Source organism: Myzus persicae, unplaced genomic scaffold (genome assembly GCF_001856785.1).
Source record: "Myzus persicae strain clone G006 unplaced genomic scaffold, MPER_G0061.0, whole genome shotgun sequence".
In the NCBI taxonomy this organism is placed as follows: Eukaryota; Metazoa; Arthropoda; class Insecta; order Hemiptera; family Aphididae; genus Myzus; species Myzus persicae.
The window spans coordinates 35,761-60,296 of record NW_019102643.1 but is presented as its reverse complement, the minus strand read 5'-3'; the positions used below and the strand labels follow the sequence as shown (position 1 = coordinate 60,296).

General features: G+C 31.5%; 2 protein-coding genes and 1 long non-coding RNA gene across 3 annotated transcripts in view; 2 read left to right on the top strand and 1 right to left on the bottom strand.

Annotated features, from left to right (window-relative positions):
- LOC111032861 overlaps window positions 1-10,689 on the top strand; it is a 34,868-nt gene extending 24,179 nt beyond the window's left edge. The window contains exon 2 of the long non-coding RNA XR_002604347.1: window positions 10,138-10,689. This is a non-coding gene — a long non-coding RNA (uncharacterized LOC111032861). The remainder of the gene's footprint in view (window positions 1-10,137) is intronic.
- LOC111032855 (ras-related protein Rap-2b-like) overlaps window positions 1-24,536 on the bottom strand; it is a 102,043-nt gene that overhangs the window by 54,310 nt on the left and 23,197 nt on the right. The window contains exon 3 of the mRNA XM_022313320.1: window positions 10,858-11,308. Coding sequence (XP_022169012.1) covers window positions 10,858-11,308 — 451 coding nt within the window. The remainder of the gene's footprint in view (window positions 1-10,857; window positions 11,309-24,536) is intronic.
- LOC111032860 (adhesive plaque matrix protein-like) lies at window positions 21,786-23,391 on the top strand. Its single transcript, XM_022313323.1, has 3 exons — window positions 21,786-21,919; window positions 22,821-22,941; window positions 23,071-23,391. The coding sequence occupies exons 1-3, from the start codon at window positions 21,899-21,901 to the stop codon at window positions 23,277-23,279; spliced, it is 351 nt and encodes a 116-aa protein (XP_022169015.1). The 5' UTR covers window positions 21,786-21,898; the 3' UTR covers window positions 23,280-23,391.

Here is a 24,536-nt window from a genome sequence, read left to right as displayed (position 1 = left end):
CGAATTCGAAACGGTAGCCAATAAAAAGTTAAGGATTTGAGAAGTGAGATATTAAAAATGTTGACTCCCAAACTTAATAAACTTCGTGACACATTTTTGTCACATGCTCTGCGTCATACGAGCATAACAATTATCACATTGCAGTGGTAGGTTAAATATCATTGTTGTAATATAATACTAATGAAAACATTCCGAAAACGAATACTTCGAGAGATTTCATTTTAAATAAGCCATTTACAAAAAAAAAAATGTAAAAAAGGAACCGAATCGAAATTTTTTCCCCACACACACACACACGCACACACATATTTTTATAGGTAGCTGACGTTGCAGACGTACCGACACAAAAATAATTGCGCGAAATAGGTTGTCAATTCCCGTACGGCGTACACACTATAGCACGCACACATAATATATTTATGTATATAGGTATGTATAGGTATGTATTATATACCTACATCTCATTTGATAGTCTCGACAAAGGCGAACGAGATACGAGATTTTCTTTTGTGCGACAGCTCGACAGACACGGGCACACAAATTTTCTCGTCGTTCGCTTTTCATTTTCTCGACTCGTTAAAAAAAAATAATAATAATAATAATAATAATAATGATAAAAACGAAAAAAAATCCGTTTGAACTCCGGTTCATCGCGCACATGTACCTGCGAGCCGTAAACGGGTAAAATATAAAACACAATTTATTCACAGGTATGTCCGCGGTTAAGGTGTACTCGTATAACGCAAACAATCGTTTAGTAATAATATTATATTATATACGATAGGTATACGGTACACCTATATAATATATGATACGCGCCGCGGATTACCGCCGGGTCCACACACCGCCCCGGTGTTAACCGTGTATATGGTGCGCGTTGTTTTATACCGCATACCAGGTTTCAGGTAAATACTATACGCCGGTCAAGCGGGCGAGTCCTATTACGGGCGGCGTGCACATGCTTTTACGCCGCAGTCCATCATACGCGCCATAGGTACCTGTCGCTATTATAATATTATATTAATTTATGTGTGCACATCGTCATTTTATACGAACGCGACTCGCGCGCAAAACGTTTTATTCAACGAACGGGTCCCTCGGGGGGGAAAAATGAATATTTATCACGTCCGACACAATTTTTAGTCACTGCAAATATCGCCACTGATTTATTAGACGTTAACGCCGCCACTGTGTTTATTTTACACTTTTATATTATTATTGTTGTTGTTGTTGTTGTTGTTGTTGTTGTTTTTGTTGTTATTATCAAGGGATGGCTTTAACGACGGACTTTTATTATTATGTACAATATACTTCTGTAATAAAATATATACTCGCGCATATAATATACATGTGTATTGTATATTAAAATATTATAAAAATATATAATTGGACAATTCTGCAATGTGGGGAGCGTCGAGATTTGGTTTTTTTTTTTTGTTGTCATAATATGAACTAAATTGTAATTTAAACCGTGTACCTCGGAAAGATGTAAAACTATTTTTTTATTTTTCCACGCCGACACTGGTCTTGTTGATATCAGATCATATCTATATTTATCAATTGAAAAACAAATACACAAAATTGCAATTAAAAAAATTAATTAAGTTCCGGAGAAACTTTAAAATGAACGGTGTCGTTTATAGTAAACACAATTTGACTGCTAATTGTTTCCTTTTCATTGGTATAGTTCAGAAATACCTATAGTTGAAAACAATAATTAATGGTTAATAATATATGTACCACACTAATTATCCTTAAATATATTTTCCCATTATTTAATCTCTTCTCGTACGTTAAAATTCAATGATTTTTTTTTAAAAATATGATGTTCAATCAGTTGCAATAATGCTGCTACTTGCTCCTCCTAAAAAATTACATTTTACCGGTAGTAAATTCGACCGGTAACCTGTGACCCTTTTCAGGGACTGTATATAATTATTGATGTTATCCTTTTAATAAAATCGGTAGTTATTATAACCAACACTAATGTATCTTAAATTTTTTATTAATATTTTGAATTTTTAACTGTGATTATTTTATACACTTTTTATTAACTCAAACATTAACAAAGGAAGATGTAACTAATTTAAAAAATATTTACATATCTACAAAATATATATTTTTTGTGGAGTTATATACCTAAACTTGTATAATATAATATGTGTATATATATACACCTTATATATTTCACTTAAAGTGTTAATTATTAGTGTTATTCTACAAAAACTTTTGTTTATAAATTCACCTAACGCCTAACGGAAGCTGGTAGGTATAGGTAATGTGGAAAACGTACCTACATTTCAGCTAGTTATTTTACATTAATATCGTTCACTGAGTGTCAACGTAAATGCATTGTACAAATTGTTTTTTTTCTTAATTTACTGTATCAATAACATACAATTTATTTAATATTTATGTTTCAGTCTTTGGATACGATTGACATCTTAGTCGTTACTCGTCTATATACACTTCGGTCATATGCTGTATATATAATATAAACTATAATTTCTAGTAGTTGCTAAATATATCTACCTACTTGCATTTCATTAGCATACAAATACACGGGATATCCGTATTCTCGTTTATATTACTAACTACTACATAAACAAAAAAGTTAAAAGTGTAGTTATAGTCATATAAAAAGAAATATTGAAAATCCAGATGTTTATAATTTAATTAAATACTGCAGACTAGTTATTACATAATATTATCATTTCATTTTGATTTCCATTAAAACTATCGATTTTAGTATCAACTTTCAAACGGAACAGTTATAAAAAAGGGTAAGTGTGCAGGCAACAGTACTGGGATGCAAAGTATATATCAGATGTTGACCTTTTTGATCCGCACTCAATTTAACAATTAAATATTTAAATATAAATTGCAGCTGAGACTCTAGTATATGCACCGGTTCAATCTCAATCATTGCACAATGTGCATACATGTTTTTTATAATTGTAAACATACTTGTCAACATTCAGACATTTGTTATATTTTAATTATTTATCATGAATTAAATTGAATATTTAATATATTATAAAACTTACTTTCTGTATAGGGATGCAACATTAGTTCGCACTGACACGATTTTTTGAAATCAATCACCCTCATTACTGAGTACCTACCTATAAGGGCCTTCCAATAATCGCACAAGGTTTTAAAAATGTTAAAAATAATTTAACTACATATATTTGTTTACATAACCATCTCGTTTAATTTCAATTCTGGCGTAACTTAGTCAAATAATAATATATTTTAATTTATATTTAAACTAAATTATATTGAGTAAGTAGAATATTCAGATGTTTCCTAATCTTTCAATTTGTTTTGAAATAATGAAATACATTAAATTAACGTTTTTTATAAATTTGCTCTCTACATGCAATTATATATTATTATAATATGTATATCAGAAAATGTACAAGGAAAACGTGAAAATAATATTACGTTATATGTATTTATATTCTTGTTAATATTATTTGTGAAATCAGAATGGAGAGATTAACACATAAAAACCGCAATTTCTTACTTCTATATAAATTAATTTTCAACTTAAATGTTGTATTAGCAATGAGACATTTGTTTATTTTTTTAAATATTTCATTCTGTATTTACTATTTTTATCTATACTCGATATCACTGCAATCACGATATATCGCGTAAATTTTCCTCTTCGAAAAAGTACATCTGTGACCTAATAATATGTCGAGCGTTTTATACAACATTTTGCATTCGAAATGACATTTTTTTAATTAATAACGAATAACGATTAAACAGATTAAAGCGTTCGCCGAACACAATAGGCATATTCATTTTGAAATATTATGTTACTTAAAAGTTTATTGTATCATCTTAAACTGCATTCAAAACAGTTGGCTTAATGCACACGTCTTATTTTACTGATTAATACACGTTCGCCTTGTGTATCGGGTGTTATTTGCTTAACAATAAAATATGGAACTTGCAAGTCCGTCCCAGTTCGTAACCCACTTCAATTGATCATCATTTAAATTTATCGGGGGAACACGACAATACTATTTTAGGTTTTATTTTCGACGATCATTTTTATTATTTTTTTACTCGACGCTCCGTCACTGTATAATAATTTATTTTAAAACGGATATTAAAATATTATTATAGTTTACAACTCAACCATGAATATCCAGCAAATGAAGACTGCAGAACATCGTTGAAGAATTTTTCCACCGTCATTTTCGTTCATAACTTAATTATGATGATCGTTGATGCGCCTACGATTTCTAATTAATTAGTTTAGGATCGTATCAATCTGTCGTAATAATTACTAATCACTGCAGCACGCCCGTGTATTAGGCGCCCGTGATTGATTGATTGCGATTTGACAGTATGTTTTGAATGTTCTTTCCCCTCCATTAGTTGACTGTTTAATAATAATTATGTAAATCTATGGAGAATCAGGAATCTGACTATTTTCCAAATATTTAAAATTGCTATTTTATTATTGTTAATATAGTATTAAAACTATATACGGTAATACTAATGAAAATGTCGTTAGCTGTCCGTATATTATACTATAAATAGCATGCTAATAGATATTTTTCGCTTAAAAAAAAAATAGGGGAATACATCAAAATCGTAAATATTTTTTGGATAAAGTGCAGTATAAAAATATCTAGGAGTATTCTACATTTTGTTAGGAATTTAATTATATTTTTTTATTTAATGTTTTTAATGTTGATTTGGGTTTCTATGGATTAACAAAGCGTTACGAAATTTAGTTAGCAAAAAATAAGTTGTACCCAGTCTCGAAATAAATCTATGTTTAAAAAAAAGTCATTATGTGTACGCATGTATGGCTGGTATCTCGAATATCAAACACTACTGTCAAATTTCTATTGTTTCTCTTGATTATTAGTTTATTACTGGCAATTCATATTATTTTGTTTAGAAGCATTTATAGTACTTTTGTACCTAATACAACCGTTCTTTTAATTTGTAGATAAATTATTCTTGTAAACATTATATGATATTTTCTATGTAAAAAATTTAATGTTTTGGCTAGTGTGAATACATTTTATTCATTTTTATTTTGATCATTAACAAGCAATACAAATATAAAGAATAATTATTTTTATCCTATTTAGTTTGAAGTTCTCCTTCGCTGAGGATTTATATTTTTCCATTCTACATTTTTAATATAGTTTTAATATTGTTATAATGATTTGATTTTTTAAATTCTCATCAGCTTTTATGATTTTAAATGATGACCTCAAAATATTTAAACTAATTTCCTCCAAGAATGATTTTCATTAATGCAGGAAATTACATTAACCATTCAAAATGTAATTTTAGGCATAATTTATTAGTCATTATTAAAACTAGACCAGTTTTTCTTTACTTATCTATTATTTTGAATTTTTGATTCTTTGTTTATAAATATTGAATTTTATCAAAGAAAAGCTTTAAAATATATTAGTTATTAGTACAATATAAATATGTAAAATCTTTTAAACTGTAATTTGTTTAAATTAATTGACAGTTTAGTGTTTGGTTTAATGTTGTTCTACCACAAACTATATTTATTGTATCTCGAAAATAAGTATCATACACAAATTAAGAATTTTTATTTAGATTTGAGTGTTCCCATGTCGTTGTATTTGTCTTCATTAATACAATTTTCTCCATCTCATTTAAAAAAAAAAAACTATTTAAGTAACTTGTCGATTACATTTTTTATCAATTTACATTCATTAATGCATAAACAATCACTAAACATTCAATGCGCATAAATAGCGATCTAATGGACCCTTGAAAAATTATTTAAGTATGGTTAGTCCATTAATTTTTAGAGAACTATTAAATTAATACATTTTTAACAACTGGATGTAGGAATATTAATTATTCGTAATTCGTACTGTTTTGAATTTTTAAACTATCAACTAAATTATAAAAATGTATAGTGTATCAATATTGATGATTCATAACTCCATGAATGCTTAATCGGAGTTGGTAAATGATAATTTAACATTTAAATCGTTTGGAAAAATTAGAGTTTAATAAAAAATATCGACGGGAGTAAACTTAGTAGAGACATCGCCCAACATAATTTAGTTTTTTTCTTTCATTATTTTTCAGTGGACGCTTTTAAACGAAACTGAAAAGACAATTGTCTTAAATGAGTGGTCCGGGTCACAAGACGGATTAGACCAATTAATTTATCTGTAGATAGCTTAAAAATGGGAGGGTAGTAGATAATAAATTTTGTAGGCTAAATTCTTTTCGTTATCGTGATCTTTAATGGGCTTAAAGCTGCACAATATTACATCTGTTATTCATCCATCAATTGCATATCTCGGTTTACTCAATCGATTAAAACCACCTTAAAGTTTATTTTTTGAATTGTTCTACACAATTGCTACAACTGTGTTATCGTTGACATTTCTTATAAGCTCTTGAAACAAATGACAAGAAATTAATTTTGCTAGCTACATAATTTAACGTACCGCATGCCACATGTATATTATAATCAATACCTATTTCGAAATGTTCACAGTTTTCCTTTATAAAATAGGTCTATTAAAATTTAAAACTAAACAATAAAATTGTACAATATATTTTTATAACAACATTTTTTTTTTAACATATGCTCATAATAAGTAGGTATAATCTGTTCAGTAAAAGTCTAAAATGTAACCTATTATGGTACATAATAAAAGCCACCCATAAATATTACACACAATTAAACATGGTATAAAAATACTGCGTAATAATTATTATTCAGAAAATAAAATAAATAATATGACATTTGATTCATTGGCAATCTACTTGATGATGGGTCACAAGGTTTGGTATGTTTTATCAAATTTTACTTTCGATTAAAAATGAATGCATACGGATACTTTGGTGAATATACCGAGTACCAAATTCATATGTTATCGAGACGTGTTGTTATTGTTTATAATATTCGAAAAATTGTAATTGAATTCGAAATTATTTCATGCTAGAATAACACGTTGTATGTTGAGCATTAAAAATCGATAAAAAGGATACGTATAACTTTTGAGCACTTTCGCAGTGTTTTTTTATGTAAAATAAAACAACAATATACATTATTTCAAAAACAATTGTTTTCTTGCTCTCGCTCTAAATCTAAAATAGCATAATATACTGCTGTAAAACATTCTCATTGCAAATAAACTAGACACTTGTCATTGCAAGAAAAAATAAAACAGTAATAATAAAAGAGATTTATTGGTGTTGTTTCCCAAATAAAAAATAACTAAAATTGTGAATTTATGTCCGGAAAAAGTAAAACTTATTTTGCTGTTTAATAAAATTAGTATGTATGTATACATTTTAGAAATGTATAGATGATAATATAATGAATTTTACAATATTATGATCTGTTTGGCGCCATATTTAATGCTCTTCGTCACTACGTGGCTTATAGCTGCTTCAAACATGAAACAGTTTATCCTAAAAAAAATTGAATTTATAATTTATTGTTTTCATTTCGAACATTTTTATTGTTAATCTTATTACAGTTAACTTGTGTCATTAAGGCGTGTCTGTGGCATAAATTATAACTTAAAATGATACCACTCTTGACTTTTTTGTCACTGCGGCTAACCAACTAAATATATTTTTAATTTTCAGAAGCTCTATAACTTACGCGATCTGAGTTGGGATAATGAAATATATTACATTTTTAACACCAAAAGTATTCAACCTTCTAAAACTCTAGTTTATATGTTTGTATCATTATTATTTTCATGTATAAATATAAATAAATGAATATTATCATTTATTCATTAAAATAAGGTAAGTCAACCTCAACAAACTATTGAAGGTCATGATTTTACATTTTCATTACGAGATCTTTGTTAATTAGTATAGTGTTATTAATTATATTAATAATTATTATTATAATAGTAGGTTCATCAAGAGTGAATGAAGTAGTTGAAAATCATTGAAATATAAATTATAGCTTTTGTTACGATTAACAAGGCTGCAATTTATAACTGTATTACCTAATATACATTATAATGTACTGCATACGGTTTTAAATTATCTTTAAGGTATCAAAAACAAATATTAAATACTTTAAACGATTTACTTACTTAATATTATCCAGTAAACATATAAATATTAAATTATAAATAAATGTCACGGGTGTTTTATTAATTTTTCTTTTAACAATAAACATAAAATATTATAAACCTTGATAAGTTAGGAATAAAAAAGATGTTTTCAACGCAATCTTAGTCACGAGCTAGGACATTTTTTTTTTACAGTAATTTTTAAACAAATATTAAAACGACATGTTATGACTGTTATGCAATATTGTATTATAAACATCTCTCACTGATAAATGTACCTTATAAAACAGGTTCTAAAATATTTAATAAAGTACCCATTACATCTTATGCACATAAATAGTTTAATAATTATGCGTTGTACTTATTAGGTATACCTACCTCTACAGTGTGACATTTTTTTTTTTAGTACGAAGACAATTTGCGAATGTACTATTACAAGTATTATAATGTATCATGCGCTTTTGTGTTTTTAAAATTATTTTTCACTGTCACAATCCCATTTATATTTTTAAACCTCTTGCTAATGGATGTTTGTATAAGTATTTTGCTACGTGCGACAATGGATCGTTTCAAGCTTCACGCACCTACTATATACATAACGTCGTCTTTGGTTTTGTGTCTTGTCGCGTTTAGAGACGAATATCTGTGGTCGTCTTTCCGCGTGTCAGGAGATAGCAAGAGTAGGCTTAGACGCTTGAAACTGATTGATAGTAGATTTCACGAGGATTTATTGATTCAAGTTAACAATTTGCAAGTGTTTGATAAAAAAATATATATTTATTCGATTCAGTCGTCACTCGTTGCCATACGTGAAGGCGTAAAGCTATTCTCCGGAGATAAAAATACACCGTACGAAATGCTTGCAAATTAAATTGCATTGTTCATTTGTGTTGAATATTATATCGACATTTCACACAGACAAAATAGAATAATCCAAAATTTTCGAAAACAATAAAAATATATAATATTATCCGCATGTCGACATTTTTAACACCAAGTTCCAATACCTAATAAAGAATTTCTGTGTAGTTTACCGCTCATCCCCACCCCACGTGCTGTCCAATTTTCTCCAAAATTCAACCAAATAGATACTTTAAAAATAATTTACATACAGGTGAACACGTCTCTTCGAAACCAGTCTGTCAATGTACATAGAACTAATTGATACGTATAAGCCAAACTGTTAATTTCCATTAAATATTCAAAAATACTAATTATAAAAGTCTTAATAAAGTTTAGACAGGTATGATGTGAAGGATAGATATTATAACGCGTCATGAAGTTGACGGGCGGGTCTTACAGTACGAGAACAAACTGTGACATGCTCGTACACAAGCTTATATTAAGTGCTTCGATCGCATAATATAATATTATAATAATATATACATCGTAGGTATATTTGTGATCATATTACAATATCATTATTAGCTATGAGTTTGGTTGAGCGATATAATATTATACAAATATTGTTGATAGATACCATCGCGTGTATTATAAACTATACCTATACCTATGATAATATTATATTAGCGAGTCAGCCTATAATTAATAATTTTACGTACACAATTTTGAATGGCACGTGTACCTAATGTGCCCTGTGTGGTCTATATTCAGATTGCGTGCTTGGGGCGAATGCAGATTGTAGTTATTACGGATAAGAAATGCATCGCCGGAAATAAGTGCATCGCGAACCGAACCAGGAGCGCGTACGAGTGTCGCTGCAGTAGTAAACCTCTGTTTAATTTATAATATAATATGCACCAACGAAGAGGCACATACTCGAGGCTTATGATGCATTTAAAAAAAAACAATCGATTCGAGTATGTTCTGAGAATTACACAGGTGGACACATTATCGTTTGTTGAAAATCTCTGATACGCACATCCTGTGCAGTGGTGAGTGATGGTGACTAAACGTCATACGGTAGGTACACGTATGGCTGCTTCGGAGCATACACAAAACAAAGTCGATGGGGGATTATTCTCATGGAAATTATTGTTTAATGAAAAAAAAACGTCATAATATAATTGGTGTTAAATAAAATATGTTTTTTGTACAGGTGAACGTGATTATTGCGCAACACTACATACCTACCTCAGCCGCTATTGTGCAGTGAATAGAAGATATTATACACAGTAAAATAAAACAATTTAAAAAGTTGTATCGTCGATGAACAACAATTAAACACTAAATAAAAATATATTGCTTATACGCTAATAACAGCTGAAATGATAAGTGCTCAGATGTCTCTACTAAATTGGTGGAACTACGACCTTTTTGTGGACCTACGTAGGCCACAATAATATAGATACATATTTTTTTTATACAAATTGACAAATTTTTAACTTTTAAACTTTTTTACAACGTTATTATTCAAGAAAACTAAGCGAATTTACAATAATAATAAATGGCAAAATTGAACAGAAAATCGTACTTAACCGTGTTGTTTTGGGGGTCATTTTGACAAACCATTGTTTGATCAGAATCGTTTTCCCAAAAAGGTACGGAATCGTGCTTTACGGCCTATATTCACGTCACAAATTGTTTCCGATACAAATCAACACGATTTATTGTTTTTGCAATCCGCCAAAAGGTCATATAAACTTGGACGAATGATGGGCCTTTGAACGAAACTGCCAGTGAAATGTCATGACTACATGTACCCACCGTATATTGTACAAAATAATATAAATATTCATAATTTATGAACTATATTATAATAATTTAATTAATTGATAGTTGAAATCGAAATATTATTATATAAGGGCAATATATTTACCTTCCGGTCGGAATTGGCCAAGTCCAGCTTGTTGCCGACCACCACGATCGGGACGTCTGCCGTGTGCTTGGTGTCGATGATCTGATCTCTGATGGCGGCTGCCTGCTGGAACGAATCAGGGTCGGTGACGGAGTAGACCAGCACGAAAGCGTCCGCCGACGATATGGACAGGGCGCGCATGGCCGGAAACTCGTACGCGCCGGAAGTGTCCAGTATGTCCAGGTCGATTTTCACGCCGTCCACCGTAAACTGGCCGTGGTGCATTTCCTCCACTGTTCGCTTGTACTTGGACGAGAATTTCCGGTACAGGAACTGCGTGATCAGCGACGACTTGCCCACCCGCGCCGCGCCCATCACCACGATCTTGTGCCGTGTCACGTCAGCCGGGTCGGACGACGACGATGGTGGTTGCAGCTGGTCGTGATGGTGGTGACCGCCCTCAACGCTGCCGCTGTGTAAACGAAAAAAGTTTTTTTCATTTTCATTTTTATTAGAATTTTGTTTTAACGCTCGTTTTATTTTAGAGACTTGACTATTATGACGTGTGTCGATAAAAAATAAAAAATATGATGCAATTTATCGTGTTCCGCCTAATAATAAAAACTATATCATCGTATAAGATCCTTATTGATAAACTCGTGAAAAAATAGCAAGGTATTAGTGTTTGTTGAGAGTACTTGCAATAATTAATAAATCGAAAGTTTATTTGCTCTTCTGTTGAAATATGTCATTATTCTCACTAGAGGTACATTAATAGTAGGTACTAATAATAGTTAGGTAGGTACGCATGTAAACATTTTATTTTGTTAAATCCATAACTATTCAAATAGTGATTGAATAGTACGGTATTTGGACACGGCTAGTGTTTGTAATATTTTGTATGAAAAATGTAAATTATAAAATACGACTTGTATTCTGAACATTTCTACATTGTTATCTTTAGGAATGTATTGATTTATCATTATTTTGTTTTATGTTAACGCTATCATACGTCGTTTATATATTCTGTGCCAGTTCGGAAGACGAACTGAAAAATAGAATCTGTCTTCTCCGTCTATTTTGAGTGTAACAGAACGAAAATGGTTTATTTTTATAAGTAAGATACTTATCCAATAGTGTAAGTCATCGGTCAAAATTAGACGACTTACACATAGGTCTATTATATGACAGGTTCTACTATTACGTTCGTTATCTTTAACAGAATTCTAATAATTTATTTAAAAGTTAAAGTTAAAGTTTTAAGCTTTTAAAAGTCAAGTCCTAATCATAGTACTTCAGTACCCAATACGAAGTATTTAAATATGACGATTCTATGAATCAGTATAGTCACTTAAATGTCCCCCAAAATAATATGACATAAATTATTATAAATTATTTTATTAATTTATATTTATAACTACCTTCAAATTGTAAAAGTAGTAGGTAGGTAAATAAAAATTATTTGTAATACAATATAAATAATGTCCATTGTACATTGTACACGATCTTATAGTTACATACACGTGTTTAATTTCCTGTCTTAAATTTATCTTTCTCATTTGATTATATTAAAATAATATATGTGTAAAATGAGAAAAAATGATTTGATGCCAATGTTTGACAACGGTGTGTGGGAAGTGGTTAAGGTGGTAAAAAATAAAGTCATGAGAAATTTCTGAACAAATACTTTAGCTATGGACGGCAAGCATATAGAATACTTAAACAAAATAAATGCGATAAAAATATGAAAAATACTTAACATACATTCTAAACCCTAAAATATGATTGTATAATATGCAATTTAAACTTTTTTATGTGTATTCTTAAAATTTCGAAATTCTTCCACATTCTTATCCAGATTATGCTGGATCAAAAAAATAAACATAAAAACTGGGCTGTGTACTCATGACACGCTAATCAACTTAAAAAAAAAATTTTAATTGCTTGTCCGACCCGGAGAAGGTTAGACGATTTATACCTAAGTTTCACATCTTGAACGTTTCGACTGAAACGCGGTAAACACAACAAAGGAAAAACAACAATAATAATAAAAAATCAAATTACGTTCGTCCCATTTCAACGGAAAAAACTTGGATACAACTATATATATATATATATTTGTATTTATTTATTGTATTTTTTTTTTATAATATATATATTATATTGTTTGATGTACATTTGTATTCCTAAATGTGCCTTGTTAAGAACTTTACAACACTTTACGTTTGTATATAATAAAGTTACGGGTTTTAGTAGACTTGAGTTCCTTTTATTATGTCGTGTGTAATGGTGAATTATATAATATATATATATATAAGTAGAGAGACTAGATAGAGAATGAAATACTCGTCAGCTCATGAAAACGTTGTTTCATTTTACACGTTTCAGTAAAACTAAAATATATAAAGTGACATGATTAATTTGTTTTCTCATTAGCCCCTCATACTTGGCACTTGTGAGTTTCACACGGTAATAGTATAATAATATATAATTCGTTTTCATTATATGTTTTCATCAATAATATTGTCAATTATATACATATTAAACATCTTATTTTTGTTTTAAATATAAATTGTATTTTATTTATAACTCGACGATGCATAATTAGTTTGATTTTGACATTTTCGTTTATTACGATACCGGTTATTATTTATTTTATAAACACACCGTAATAAGCTGCTTATTATACACTGATATACAAGCAGCCGCAATGGAGTAAATGATATTACTCGGCTATTATAAATTATAATACGTGTTGCAGATTAAGCTATTACGCGAATCTGTGTTGTTGCTGATTGTTTTATTATGAACAAATAGAAACAATTGACACAACGCGTACTTATTATCAAAAACTGCACTAACGAACTAGTCATTTATAAATAGAACTGTTTACCTTTTATTATTATTGTCTTCCATTTGTTCCACAACTGCCATTTAGTCAGGATCGTAAAATTTAGCAGGTACCTACTACAACTATAAGTAACACGACGTATAGTAGGTACATAAATTGATGCTGTACAGCAATAACGGTGGGTACTTCAATACAAAAAAAAATCTTCACAATCAGACTGCAATGTTATGTGGGTGGTATAGAAAATCGAAAATATACATATAGCGACACGTCGAGCGCGAGATGAAAAAACATATTTGAAAACAATACGCGTTTGTTAGTCCCAATTGTTCGCGTCCACAATGCGCTACATCATTATATACATTTATGCGGTAGTACGGCACCCATAGTGCCAGTTAAACCTCTGGCGAAAACGGTGCACTTGCACTGCAGGGACCCCGTCGCTTTGGAACAGTACAAGGACCCGATGTTATTATTGATATCAAAGTACCTATCGTAAATGACATAGTCAAAATAACAAAGTGCCGCGTGCAGATGACTATAGTTGATATACTATTATAATCTTGGAACTAGAATAATATTGTATGCATAGACATAGAGTAAAGAATATAGTAATATAATAAAATTATATGGATTGTTTGGACGGCTAAAGATTTATTTTAAATTTTAAATATAGCCGTATGCGTAGCTTATGATAAATTTGTATTTGCTTAATATATATAAGTATAAGGTCTTCTTTTGAGAGACTTTTGAATTGTCTTTTCTCCGGAGCCCCGGAGTTTATGATCCGACACGAGTTGTACCGCAATCACGGTAATGATGAAGGACTATACAATATTACATCACGATTTACGGTACACCGCGCCAGATCACGACACCTACCTATTCGAGGTATGCAAACAGCTAGTAATAGTATACAAAATATTTGATAATATTAAAGTACTGATATAGATTGCAGGCAGCAGGGCTTAAATTTTTATATACAGTTTTCTTTGAAGATATTTTGTTTGTGTCGCACGCGGACATATATTCCGATTTCATCACCATTAACCAATAAGCTTATATATTTACGAGAAATGCGATTTTGGGTCTTTGCAGTTGCTCTGATGGGATTGCACGGGACACATACGCCGTGGGAGCTTACGATGCATCACATTGATGATCGTAAAAATTTCGATAGTACCGTAGTCACGTATGCTGTGTTGTGCACGCGCTAACTTTCATTGGCGCCCCAGGGCAATAATATTTGGCACCCCTATACATATTTTAACATTTGCCACCCATTTGCTCCCCCCCCTCTCCTTGGCATAACTATATATATTTATATAATATATAAGTGCAAAAACTGTTTGTACGCGGAAGTGCATATGTCTAGATATGATATTATAAAATTCGTAGTGTCAGATAGGTTATAATAGTATCGGCACACCGAGTTTTAGACTTTTTACTAACCGAAAACCGGTTAAAATGGGTTACTGCGATTAAATTTAATACTTAATCTACCAAAATACGTTTTAGCCCACCGAGTCAAACTCTATAACTCGTACTGTATAAGTGCAGAAACTGGAGATGATGAGTACATTTGGTCTAGAAAAACGCACCTAAATCGAAATGAATGTAACATATCATGCTTTGGATTTGTCCGGAGAACATTTTACATTTACAATCGCTGTCGTTTTGCAATATCATATCCGGAAAAATCGTATACCACCACATGTATATTATATTTTGTATATATCAAGCCAAACGATATATTATTATTATGTCGCAATTACAGCCTCATTGTGATGCCGCACATTCGCACATTACACATTATCCACTCGTCAGTATATTATAAGACGTTCTACAATATTATGTAGCTTTAAAATACTTCCTGACTGGCGATTTCAATCGAAGTGATTTCACGATTACGGTACGATTGTTTCACGAAGATTGTTTTTCATTTCCGTCGTTGCTCTCGCATGTATAGACGTTCAAAGTTATCGTACGTGTACCTGCCTGGGTAAATCATATTATTATCATCTCGCACCTCAAGTTTTGTCACTGTCGATTTACAAACGTAAAAGCGTAAGACTCTGTGAAACTTTAATCGAAATAAAACAGTAACCGCGTCGCGTGTATATGCGAGTACAAGTTTGACACCAAAGAAACGGGACCCGCCATGTTTTTCACGGCGATATGTAACAGATACGATACTATTATATTTGTTTATAAAATACACATATATCATCGTTACACACCGTTAACTCTGCACGTGGGAGTAGCGTTATTAAATTTCGACAGAACAATATAAAACGTAATTTTATTTTCAATTTATCTCTGGATCTGTACAATAGGACTTAGGCTATAATACTTATAAAATATGTATAATGTTATGTTAGCGCGCATATTATATATTAATATATTGTTTGAATTCACTGATGATGTGTCTTATCCTTACGAACCGTACACCTTGAACGAAAGCGTTTCGGACAACACGATACAGTCGGTCGGTGGCACTATATATAAATTTATCTACAACATATTATACGAAAGTAGTCCAAGCTCTTATTCCATTTGCATTTGGTCAGGGTCGAGTTCGCAGCTAGTCCTATATTCGATTGTCGTTCGGTCACACGAAACGGACGTGGGATCTACCTATGCCTACTATAATATTTTATAGTGTTATAATATCACAATTGCTTTATGGCGAAAAAACTAAAGATACTAGCATTAAACCCTGTCATTATAATATACTCCAAAACTTATTGACTTAGCTTGATATCGTATATTTTTCACCTTTTTAATTTTATATATTTTTATTCACTTACGATTGAAACAAATTATATTTTGAGCAAATTCGCATATATTAAAACACAAGAAACGTGTATATACACTATAATATAGAGTATTCTTATAATGGCATCAGGGGGTGTTTAACTTTTTTCTACGAAAGAATATATAATCGTTTAAGAGGAAACTATAAATATCTGAAGATGAGAATATAAATATAAAGATCTTTAGCCATGCCTGTCGTTTATTTGAAAACAATGATAAATCATTGTATTTTAAAAACAATTCAGACACTTTGTTGACTTGTCTTAAATTATATTGTATATTATATAGCAACGCTATTAATTGTTTTTTAAATATGGTGTTGTTGAATTTTAAGTATTCTGAAAAAAATATGATATCAGGTAGTCGAGTCTTAACAAATACATACGTTAAGTTATCAGAATAAATTGTATTAAAATGATTTTCTGGTAAATTAACTTCTAACTTCTGCAAATGCTTATAAAATTCTTATACTGGCAATTATAGCATTATTTTTTTTAAGAATAATTTAACGTACAATTTAAATTATTTGTATTTGCGAGAGCAAAACAAACTTTTAAAATGTTCCTCTTAACACAGTGCTGCACCCAAGCATAATATTATATCTGATATTCAAGAGAGCATTTAATAAAAAAACAACATTGCAAATTCCTCTTCCGTTGTTGTATATTATAGTTAAACATGTACTTAACACTTCAACGGCTCAATGACTAAACGCCGATTGTATGGCGGCGTGTTGTATATTGGAGTTTTCTTTTTGTAAAATGAGGCGAAAACAAATTAAACTATCTCGCAACACTTGCAGCCCCTGCATGTAACACGATAAGCGAGTAGGCATAACTGGCACTCGTTTACCCTAACCGCCATCATACACTGCTTCTCAAGCATACATGTTTGTGAAAATTATAGCACGTATATGTGCCAAATTTAATCTAAAATAAAACGACGATGTGATCGGATTAGGAATTGTAGGTTAGCTTTGGTTAATATAAAGTATGACTCGTAAAAAATAAGCACAATTGGCACAAATCGTACGATTATGGTATTTCTAAGTGGCACAGTCTTGAAACCAAAAAATAATAATAATATAGATGAATAAAAAACCAGTGTCAAGTTTCTCATTCCAAGACGATCGTGTGTTGCACTCATTTACCCTAACCTATACTGCTTTACAAGCACATTTATTTTTGAAAATTCTGACATGCATATTATGTGCGAATTTTAATCTAAAATAAAAGGGATGGGTAAGATTGTTATAAAGCAGAAGACTTCGGATCGTAAAATACAGCCAATAGGTACGATTATGGTATTTATTTTTTTTTTTTACTGTGGTACAAGCCAAAAATTAATAAATAATAAAAAAAATTAAAAAACCAGTGTCAAGTTTCGCTCATCTCGCACAACGATCGCATGTTGCGAAAAACAATATTCGTACCTCGAAAACAATATGATATTATTATACTTTTAAAGGAAAAAAAATGAGACGTTCTCGCGTATTCGTATGAATATATATATTTGCATGCATATCAATACACACACATACACCACACATAATACTTGTGTATTTTTCATGATAAATCGTACGCACGATGACGAGACGACCTAACGTCAGTGACCGTGACCGTCTGCCAGTGTGGAGCTACTGTAGCAAGTCATAAGTTCCATGAACCTGAACGCGAATCGTTGTTGTTCTCTTCGCCCAAACCGCGTAGATTTGACGTAACCACTGCAGCGGCCAAAACTCAGGCTCGAGTTTAAAAAAAAATTTTAAATTTCAAGTGAACAAAGGACTCGCGCAAACAGCGAACCCGAAAAAATATTGTTTGTATGCGTGATGATTTATAATATTGAAAATACGCTCAAATAAACGAAAATTATAAATTACGTCGACTTACGATTTTTTTAAACGCGATCGAATGATTATTAAGTCCCGGATGTTGATGGCTTTTGCATCTTTTTTTTTTTGGAACATTACTGACGACGATTTCCTGACTTAGTGTTCAATAACATGCGAAACTACTTAATCTACAACTGATTTGTATTTTGCATTGTTTGAGTTCCTTTTCGTTTTAAGGTCATGTGAGTGACTATAGGTCGTTTTTTTTTAAGTCTTAAGGTATTTTTTGTTTTATTTTGACGATTTAGAGAACAATTTCAAAATAATTATTATGTCGTTGTTAGATTTTTATATTTTCCATAAATCACAGAAAAACACAACTTTATTGGACTCTAATTATCATTAAAAGGTATACAGTTGGAAAACTTAGAACCAAGCATCCGAATGTGGTTAAGTACCATATCCACATTTAATTGAAATCCGTTGTAAAATTATTTAAGTCTCCAAAAATTATTATACATTATTTATATTTAAATTATTATTTATTGTTTATTTCTAAAATCTATCTTTTGACCGCAGAAATGCCAATCAATAAAATAGCAGGAACACTTGTGAGTTATAACTGAGACTTGGATTTGTTTGCATTCGCATTTTTTTACTGGTCAATTTTACTGTAAGCATCTATGTCAGCACAAATGTTCTATGAAAGTGTGGTAAAAATACCATTGATTTTGAAAAAATATTTATGCATATTTCAACATTTTATAGTTTTTAGAGAATATATTTTTACAATTTTAAAATCATATATGATGGTTATTTTATGGAATATTGAATTATTTTGTAACGTATAAGAAAAACTTTAAGTACAATTTCAAGAAAATAAAAATAAAAATGCCAATTCAACGGAAGCGAAAAAAAACTAGAAGTCCATACCAACTCAATTATTATTTTATAGTTCGTACTATATTACTTTTTAGCAATTATAACTATGCAATAATAAATGGTTAAATATATATTGCTATGACTTGTTTTATATTAATTTAAAATCGAAATTGTACTTAGAACATGGTTTTTACGTTTATATTTTACCTTTTTACCGATGCTTGAATGCATATTTCAATAACATATTTTATGTGTTTAGTACATAATATAAATCTAAGCCCTAGTTATAACTTACGAACACTATTTGAACTTTAGACAATATTTTTACTATTTTAATTAATTATTTACATTCATTGAATTAAATTACTGTTTTTAGAAACACTTCATTAGTTAATATAAAAATGACTTTACCACCATCGTGGTATTTAAATTTACACATTAATTACTTTTAATTTTAGATAATATAATTTTAAAAAATAAATAAATTTTGGAAAATTGCAATAAAAATAAAATAAAAATTTAAAGTTGTCATTACAAATTATAATAATACCCGAAAATCTATAAGTAGTAGGTAGATTGTCTACCTATTTGTTCTTAAATTTAGAACTAATTAAATTTTAAATCATTAAATGTATTATGTATTTTGCTTAATGTAATATAACTTGTAAATTGTATCTATTTCTTACTATGTATAGTTAACTAAACTTCAAAAATTTTAGAGACAATTTGAAAATGTCTAACTGTACGACTCACGTCTCTTATAATGTCAACTGCCCAAGTACACAATTATATTTCACTTGTTAGTGTGAATATAGTGTGATAGGTACCTACTGTACAACAATAAATAGGCGGCGCCGATTTTAAGGTCACGTACGCAGTAACTGTATGATTACGGCACAATGACAATATATCACACTGTGATCGATTTTCATCCTATTTTTTTAATGTATATATTATTATGTAGTGCTTGCGGAAAATTTTCGAACGTTTTATCGTTCCGGAAAAAAATCGTTTTCCGGAAAATCGTGGAAAACCCCGAGCAGTGTGGTGCACGACGACGACATGATAATAATAATATATCTTCTCCGAAACAGATACCCATGATGTGCGCACATATTGGAATTAAATAATAGGATTCTTCAGTGTCGTTTCATCTCTCGCCGAATCGGACTTAACACGCGCGATCGTCAAACAAGTGAGACGGGGCGATGCGCGTTCGCACATTTCCCGAATTTCTTCGAGAGGGTGGCGATTATAAGTCCCTCGAAAATAATATATCATTATCTCGTGTTGCCAAACTATTCACGAACGCCCAGAGATCGTCGCTAGTACTGCAATTACACGTATAATATATTATACGACCAAAGGCGTGCGCACGGGGACAGCCGGTCGAGCTCGGACTAGACCTGACATTTTTCAACGGCGTGGTCAAATTTGCGTTTATGTTTTATTACAATACGTACGTATAATATACGACGATATTACATGTTCATGGAGATCATGGAGATTTTATTTGTCGCCATATACTGTAATACAATTAAAATACTTGTGTGTACCAACGCTACTCCTGTAATTATTTTATTCATCTAACAAAATTACTGTGTAAGACAACAATTAATATAGGGTAACACATCTATGAGCTTTAGCTTTAATTTTATATTAAGATATGCATACCTCGCAGCCCAATACCTTTACAATTATGGTAGCTTTCATATGAAAAACCGCGAACTGTCCCCTCGACAATCTAATAATTGGTGTGACGGTAGGTATGTTAACTGCTTATTATTTAGTGTTTACTGTATTTAGTATAATATTTTGATTTTTGATGTGCACTAGAGCCGCATTATTATGAATTTTCTTCTTATCGATATCGATAACACAGTTATTAATTTACAATTAAATTGTACGCTGATGCGTTAAAATAATAAAAATTAAGGACACAATCCAAGTATAATATAGTGGTACTAATTGTTCCATGTTCGACTAGAAATTGTAGTCTACTCACGCCTATGATGCTTACGACTTGCTAAGCGCACACGGTTCACTGCATATAATATGATATGTCACGACTACGTTATATCGCACTCTGTATTATGACAATAATTATAATAATAATATAATGCTGTGCGACTAGATTCTGGATTCTGCGCCCAATGGACCGCGTATTGCGTATCGTCAATATTATAATACATTATTATAATGCCCACGTCCCGATACGTTCACGTATAACACGTCCGGCAACGCCTAACGGAGGACTTCACGATCTTAGATGTACCTGCGCGTCTATATACTCGATATTACTTTATATAAAATAATATGTAATATATATTTTTATATTTTCAAGACAGTTTCGTCCGCTGTGTTATTGTTGTTGACAGCTACACATCCCCCCCGCATCCACCGCAATCCAAGGTCATAATCACTTCTGTCGCTCTTCTGCTCGATCCGGATCTTGGCCTTTCGGACCAACAGCAGCAGGACAACAGGCAACGCCCTTGCGCCGACGGCCGTAGGGTAGGGATATTAGCCGGTATACGGTTCATCGGGACTCGCTCATATATAAGGACCGCGACGCCCGACGTTGGCATCACACCACTTTCTGAGTACTCATCGACAACCACAGGTCGAAGTTTGCAGATCAGTCTTAGACAATCCAAGAAGAAATCACCAAAACAAAAATGGCTTCTTTCAAGTATCTGGTAAGTCGAAAACGTTTTAATTTCATAAACACGCGGACTTTGCAAATCGTTGTGCGCCTGAACCGTTCAAAACCGAACAGTTCAAGTCGTGTATATACGTGTATAACACGACCGATTCGTTATGCGCGTCTCTTTGCTCGTCACACGGTTCTTCGATCGGTGGCCATATCATGTCTACATCGGAAATTCCTTGTCAAGGACGATAATATTATACTATACTATAATATATACACGTATTATAGTTTTATTTACTATGTCTGCGTATTCTTCGTGAGATTTTCTAAACAGATCAAATCGGTGGGCAGGAACAATAGTAATGTGCTAAAACGATAATCGTTCAATATTTAAGAAAAATAGCAAACCTGACGATCTCGGAAACGATTTGATCGTGTGGTATATAATTCAATATAGGCAGAGTTCGCCCGACAATAATATACAATTACTATCGCCGAGAAAACGTGTAGTTACCTCTAATAATATATATATATATATTATTATACCGACGATCTAATGGAAAAATATATAACTATTCGTATAATATAATAAAACGTCCGTGCCACAGCGTAACTATGCTCAGGCAGTAGATGAGTGCGGTACCTACCCATATATGATATTACGATACGTGTCCGGCGAGCCAAGTGTCCGTAAATCTAGGATAAAATGAAACTCTCAGAATTAATTGCCCAAATCCATTAATTTTCCTTTCGTAAGAACCTCATCGTCGCTAGATCAGACCGTCGACAATTGCGACACGGTTTATTGGCATACTATTATGTAGGTACTCTGAAAATGAGTTAGTTAAAACCCGTTGTAGACTCTCGCAAATTTAAAGTCTGCCGACATTGTAATATTTCAATTGACATCAATATCAATCGGTTTTAATCTAATATTTCCATCACAGATATTCGTCGCCTTGGTCGCCCTCAGCGTGTACTCCGTTGTCGCCGAAGAAGCCCCAAAAGCCGAAGAACAAGTCGGAGCTGAAGCCACCAGAGTAAAGAAACACGCTTACATCGCTGCCCGTAAGTGTATAATACAATAACATAATTACGAACACAATTCCCGCAAGTTTGAACACTGTTTGTCGGACTGCTGTTCAGAATTTGAATTGATCGTTTTTAAAAATAATCATATTTTTTTTATTCTTACAGCAGCTTTGGCCTACTCTTCTCCAGTCTACCCGTACGCGTACTCAGCTTACCCGTACTCGTACTCATACCCAGCTGCATACCCAAGTGCTTACGCCGCTTACCCGAGCTACGCTTACGCTCACGATGACGGCAAGTACTGGCCAGGCAAATACGAAGCTAAGGCTTACTACCCAACCTACAAGACCGCCTACCCGGTTTACCACTACTGAACACGCTCTCACGACAACGCCTTCCAAATCTTCCGGCAACAAACGTAGTTTTTAAGATAATTTTATACAACTTTTTTAACAATAAATATGTGATCTTTTTTTTCAACAAACAGACGAGTCGTTATTTATATCTTTCATCGTTTTCCTTGGTATATGCACATCATAGTCGTAGCAGCGGTGTATCTATTGTCCACAGACCGTTGCAGTAACGTCGAAAATTAATATTGATGTTTGTTTTTTTTAAAACCAATAAGACATGAGCATATTATAGTAAAAAAAACTCAAAATCAAACGCATTCGTGGTTACACATAACTTATAAGTATTAGCTTGTAATAGTAATGTTGAGTGCACAAAAATACAATTTTAATATACAGAATAGTCCGTAGGTACATAGTAATTATAAATATTACAGTTTGTTTAGTATAAATATATTATGTGTAACACAATAGTACTGTTAGACATAAAGTGCTAATATTCTATACCTACGATTAAACCACAAGATATAATAAATAGTATTGGAAATAATGTACAATATGTTTTCAATTTCTTAGGTGAAAAAAATCTTTTCTCGTTCGCCAAAAAAAAAAAATCAAATCAGTTTCAGTAGACCGCGTTGTAACTAGTTTGACTATAATCGCAACAACAATTACAATGTATATCGGTCGTACCTATATATGTATAGATAATATCGACGATTCTTTGTGCTCGCTGCACTATATTGTTTAATGTCCATAGTTAAACGTGTAGCACTATCGTCCTTACACGAACAGTATGAACACTAAACCGTATTGTTAATGACGTGCCATCTTTGTTTAGAGTGTCAAATTAAGTTAACCTAAAACTTTTGAGGCATGCACAGAAAGTCATCTGAAGTTGAAACGCCCAAATGACGTCTTAACTCGCTCCAAGTGAAACGTGTATTGTAAAATGTTATAGATTTTGAGTTGAAACTTTGGTTTCGAAGGAGATTATAGTAAAAAAAAGTTATAATCATTAACTATAATGAAGTGCGTGCCACGCTCTATAGTTTGTCAAAGTATAAGAAATGGAAACTGCATGAAACAATGCAAAGACAAAACAAGCTTCAATGATTTCAAACAATCAATAAAATGTACGCGTTATTAATCACTATACACGAATAATAATTAATAATTACTTTAATGACAAAAATAATTTCGAGTTATTTAATGTCGAAAAAATATAGGAACATTTACTCGAGAGACAATTTTAGTCTCGATTAAATAATTTAGAAAAAT

What these genes read in the sequence shown, in the direction of transcription:
- LOC111032860 (XM_022313323.1), top strand. Translation starts at nt 21,899, where the DNA reads ATGGCTTCTTTCAAGTATCTG. An exon ending in TGGCTTCTTTCAAGTATCTG is followed by an intron (nt 21,920 to 22,820) that starts GTAAGTCGAAAA and finishes TTTCCATCACAG; the next exon opens with ATATTCGTCGCCTTGGTCGC. An exon ending in ACACGCTTACATCGCTGCCC is followed by an intron (nt 22,942 to 23,070) that starts GTAAGTGTATAA and finishes TTATTCTTACAG; the next exon opens with CAGCTTTGGCCTACTCTTCT.